The 5,358-nt window shown below is 46.5% G+C and overlaps 1 protein-coding gene across 1 annotated transcript; it reads left to right on the forward strand.

Annotated features, from left to right (window-relative positions):
* The first annotated feature begins 200 nt into the window (after nucleotides 1-200).
* On the forward strand, nucleotides 201-1,112 carry LOC101840457 (calmodulin-4). Its single transcript, XM_005071740.3, has one exon. It carries the CDS (start codon nucleotides 361-363, stop codon nucleotides 805-807), a length of 447 nt encoding a protein of 148 aa, XP_005071797.1. The 5' UTR covers nucleotides 201-360; the 3' UTR covers nucleotides 808-1,112.
* Nucleotides 1,113-5,358: the final 4,246 nt, after the last annotated feature.

A 5,358-nucleotide genomic window follows, 5' to 3' on the forward strand; every position in this document is an offset into this window, starting at 1 on the left:
AGAAGAGCCTGGTAGTCTCTGTCCCATTGCCCCATGACACTTCCCATCAGTTTACCCATGGACCTTCCCATCTATCCCAATTACTTCATTCCTTGTCTGCAGCTGGTTTGTCCCTCCCTGGGAGGAGCATCTTGCCTGAGGGCAGGTGGAGGGTGGGGAGCCTCCTCCCTTTGCTCCAATTGCAGAAAAGGAGGGGATTCCCATGCAAGGGCAAGGCTACGTATAGCTCAGCCCTCCAACAGACAGGGCTTCAGATCCCAGCAGCAGCCCCGAACGCTGGACCACAAACCTCAGGAGCTACAGACTGACATCCGGTTGACAGCAAGCTCAGAAGCTCTGTGAGGGACAGAGAACACAGCCATGTCTCACGGGTTTAGTAAGGAGCAGGTGGATGAGTTCCATGCAGCTTTTGATAGGTTTGACAAGAACAAGGACGGCCACATCAGTGTCGATGAACTTGGTGACGTGATGAAGCAGTTGGGCAAGAACCTCTCAGAGGAAGAACTGAAGGCGCTCATCTCCAGAGTGGACACAGACAACGATGGCACCATCAGCTTTAACGAATTCCTGGAGGCAATGGCCAAGTACAAGAGAGGGAGCACCGAGCAGGAGATGCGGGCCGTGTTCAGTGTCTTTGACCAGAATGGTGATGGGCACATCACTGTGGAGGAGCTCAAGCAGGCCATGGCTCAGCTGGGAGAGACGATTTCACAGGAGGAGCTGGATGCCATGATCCGTGAGGCTGATGTGGACCAGGATGGGAAGGTGAACTATGAGGAGTTTGTGCGCATCCTCAGTGAGAAGTGAGGCTGCCAGCGTGCAGACCCCACCCGATCTCTATCTGCCTCACTCAGGCCCAACAGGCACTGCGCCTTCTTTCTGGGCTCCGCTTCTGTATTGGTGTATGGGAAACTACCTCATGAATGAGAAAGACTTTACTGGTCCTGGATGCCGTGCCATCCGAGGCTGCTCACTGGTCCCCTCTCTGTCTGCTGAGACTCTGGGCAAAGGATGTTCTCCTTTGGGCTGGTCCCTCTTCCTCCTGTTGTGGATCGGGTGTTTCCTACCTCTCAGGGCTCTCATAATGGTTTAAATAAAAGGAATGCAAATTCTGTGTGCTTGGTGTTTGATTTAAAAGGGAATTCCTAAGGGCTTCCAAAAATACATTCTTGGGAGTGGGACTCCCTTTCATAGAACTGGTGTGAGATCTGAGAGGCCCTTTGGTCTGAGTCTTGCCTTCCCTAGTTCCCAAGGAGGAGGAAATATGAGTAGTTGCATGGGGGGGAGGGAGGAGGAAGCAGATGTTTTGAGTTTTTAAGGCCTGCCTGAGCTGCTGGGTACCAGTGCCTGGCCTAGGATTGGAAGAACCAACCAAGGAAAGACACTCCCCTTCTCACACAGCCTGTTGTCCATTAACCTTGAGTAAAAGGGCTGTGAGCATTGTCTTTATATTTGTGTCTCTGTGCATGTGTATGTCTTTCCAAATAAGCCTGTCTATGTATATCATATATGTATGTGTCTACATTATCTGTGTATGTCCACATGGGTTTATACATGTGTGCCTGTATGTGTGTATATAAGTGTACATGTAGATGTATGCATGTGTCTCGGTATATATGCATGTGATTTTATGTGTGCATGCATTTCGTATCTGAAATACATTATCCTATAGATATTTTTAAAAGATGGGGCCTTAGTAATGGGATCCACTTTACAAAAACTACAGTCAGGTAGCCAGCCGGATGAGATGTGATCAGGGCACATACATGATGGACAACGTGTGGGAAATGGTACTGGAAGGGGAGGTGTTGACGGTTACTTGCCAAAGGCAGAAACAGCAAGGAGGGGTTTCCAAAGCTGGTAGTAGGGCACCCATGTTTCCACAGGATGGAACTCTACTGGCCCAGACTGTGACTCCCTCTTGGCCTTGTTTGTGAGGCTCTGATGATCCTTTTCAGGATTCAGCTTGAGGAATTCATCCCAGACAGAAGGAGGAGAAAACTGAGGGCTGTAAGGGCTCTCCCATCCACATCAGAGACAAACGAGGTCACTGTGTGAACGTGGGTGGGGATACGGCTGCCTAGTTTGGAACATTACACTAAAAGTCTTGCTTGTTGTTTAATAAGCGGGGCTTCTGCTTCCTCCTCAGTGAAAGGGGGTTTTCCTTCCTTTCTTCCTCCCTTCCTTCCTTCCTTTCTTCCTCCCTTCCTTTCTTCCTTTCTTCCTCCCTTCCTTTCTTCCTCCCTTCCTTTCTTCCTTTCTTCCTCCCTTCCTTTCTTCCTTTCTTCCTCCCTTCCTTTCTTCCTCCCTTCCTTCCTTCCTTCCTTCCTTCCTTCCTTCCTTCTTTCCTTCCTTTGTCTAGTGAAATTTAAGCTCAAATCATCTTTTATGTTGCTCTTACCTTGTCCTAGCTGAACCAAGTCAGTGGGGGAAGGGGGGGAGACAGTGCCATTTTCTCTGAGGAGCTGTTGCAAAATCCTTCAGCTCAGCCAGTCGCTCCACCCCCGCATTCTGGCACACCTGCTGTGGGTACATCTGTGGTGGGTATGCATCTATGGAGAGTACACACCTGTGGAGGTGAGTGGCAGAGCCTGTCTTCTCGAGTCGATACTTGAGCACAGAGCTCAGAGGAGTGAGGAACTGGTCAAGGTCACTAAGGGAAGTCTGTTGCTTCTGAGAGCTAATGTCCATGTCTTCCCAGTGGGCTTACTCCAGTTTCTATGGTTCTTACACTTTGCTGCCTTTCCCCTCACCACTCTGTCATTAGGTATCTTGCAGCTTTGGATTCCTTTTAGCCTGCTGGGTGGAGGCCTGGCGGGAACGGAGGGAAAGGCCTGGGGCTGGAGCTCAGTGGTGCCCTGTGGGTGGCGAGGTTCGCAAGCCGCCACTGACTCCAGGCTACCCACGAGAGAAGCAGTAGGAGCAGAAGCTCTGGGGAAGGATGAGGCCATAAGGCGGGGAGATGGGGCAGAGACAGCCACAGGCTGAGTGTCTAAAGTGCTGCGGATTACTCCGACAAGATGAAAATAAATATAAATAGACAAAAATAGGCTGCAGATGTACCTGTCAGGAAAGCCCATTTGTGCAGTATGTAGGAAGCACTGGTTTTGATTCTTAGTAGATGCAGGAGGATTAGTCAACCACTGGCTCCATAGTGAGGTTGAGGCTGCTCGGGCTACAGGAGACTCTTTTTTTTTTTTTTCTTTTTTCTTTTTTGGTTTTTTCGACTCTTTGAAAATAAACAAAACAAAAGAAGCTAGAGAAAGGCTTTGCACTCAGAACTCAGAATCTGCTGTTCCTGTGCTTACTCTGTTGAATGTCTTTTCTATGGAGAAGCTATTGTGATAGGGTCATTTGGGGTTCGGATTGTATTTCTTGTGTCTCCAAATCTATTTCGGATGTTACTGATCCATGAAATCTAAACATCTGATAATAACTACTTGAATCCAAAATCGATTTTCTAAGAATAAGTTGCCCCTTATCTTTCAAGTATGAATATTGTTTCGTCTAGTGGGAACAATAAACATGAAATTCAGTTGTTCCTTCTAGGGGGAGGGAGTGTCTTAAGAAGGAGTGAGAGAAGCCTCAAGGTTCTCGCTAATGTTCTTTTTCCTGGTCTGGGTGTAGGCTACATTGATGTCAACTATTTTATTCTTCATACTTTAGTCTACTTTAGACTAAATATAATACCTGCAGATTGTAGAAGGTTAGAAATTACAGAGGGGCACTTAGATGGAAATTGCCCTCCAGCCTAAACCATACCTAGATGACATTTATTTATTTATTTATTTAATTGGTTTGGCTAACTATCCAAGCTCTCCCTAACCCTCACAGTGGGAAAGCAAAGTTAATTCTCCAACTCTGAATCTATGACCTGTTGGATGACTAGGCATCTAATCTTTGTAAATTTTATCACTGAGGAGCTAAAGACCCCAAATCAAGGCATTTCTACAGCACCCTACCAACAACAGGGGATGTGTTTCCCAGATTAATTCTAGTTTTTCTTCCCAATAGTGACCAAAGGTCCAAACATTTTAATGTGAAAACACTTTGGAACTGAAATTCCTGAGTCTTTGTCCCAGAGCCTACCCCATGCTGGAATTGTATACATGCGACCCACCACATACCATTTATACAATGCTGGGGATCAAACCCTGAGGCCTGTGCACACTAGCCAAACACTCTACCAACTGAGCTGTGTCCCAGTTTTTCTACATGTTATCATGTAATCTGTGTTATGTAGGAGAAAACCTTCCCTTCTCATCTTCAACGACTGGCATTTACAAATTGAGTTGACAAAAGACAGATTAATTGGAAAGGAAATTTACTTTTCATCTATACAAAAGAGTCACATAAAAGAAGTAAAAACCCAAAGAAATGCTTAGGCGTTGGAGCTTACAGCCATCTCAGCAGAGGGCTGTATATTGTGATAAAATGATAAGACAAAGGAAACCAAGTTTGGGCTCCTGGGGACAATGATAGTGGTGTGTATATAGGAGAGTCAGTTAAGGTATGTTATGTCTTTCTAAGCCTATTTTAGGCGGTCAAACAATAGAGTTGGGTTAGCCTGGGTCTTCAGATGAGCAATGGTGAGTGTTACCTCACAAGCCTGGAGTGACACACAAGTGATCTCCCATCATCGCTGCCTTGTAGTAAGCAGGTACAAAGTACTAGCAGTGAGTGTTTATGACAAGCCCCTCAATTGCAACGCTACCCATAAGTGTGAAGGGTTAGTTGGTGTGACTGTAACAAAAGACCTGTGACAATCAGTTTAATGGAGACAATCAAATTCAAGAGGAACAGTTTGTTTTGGTTTATAGTTTCAGAATTTTCAATCCATGATTTCTGGGCCACACCTCTGTGGGTCTGGAGTTGTACATCATAGCAACTTACCTTACTACAGCCTGGGAGCAAATAATGAAGTAGAGGAAGAGGTAAAGGTTCAGCTATCTCCTCTAGGGGCACATTCCCAATGATTTAACTTCCTTCCTCTAAGCTCCACCTCTTAAAGAGGCCACCACTTTCAGGCAGTGTCTTTAGTGCATGGATGTTTGGGGAAGACATTTAAGTTGTAAACCTTAAGAGTGGAAATGGGGTGTGCATAAATCCCTGGATCTCTCTGCCCCTGTCAGAAGGTGTGGGTGGTCTCTTCTATCCCTTCCCCTCCCCCTCTTCACTGCTCTACCTCCCGCACTTGCTGTTTTTGGTACAGGGTTTCTTTGTGTAGCACTGGCTGTCCTGGAATTAGCTCTGTAGACCAGGCTGGCCTTGAACTCACCAAACTCCTCCTGCCTCTCTCTGCCTCTTAAATGCTGGGATTAAAAGTGTGCACCATCACCACACAGCTCACATGGATTG

Source organism: Mesocricetus auratus, unplaced genomic scaffold (genome assembly GCF_017639785.1).
Source record: "Mesocricetus auratus isolate SY011 unplaced genomic scaffold, BCM_Maur_2.0 Super-Scaffold_100013, whole genome shotgun sequence".
In the NCBI taxonomy this organism is placed as follows: Eukaryota; Metazoa; Chordata; class Mammalia; order Rodentia; family Cricetidae; genus Mesocricetus; species Mesocricetus auratus.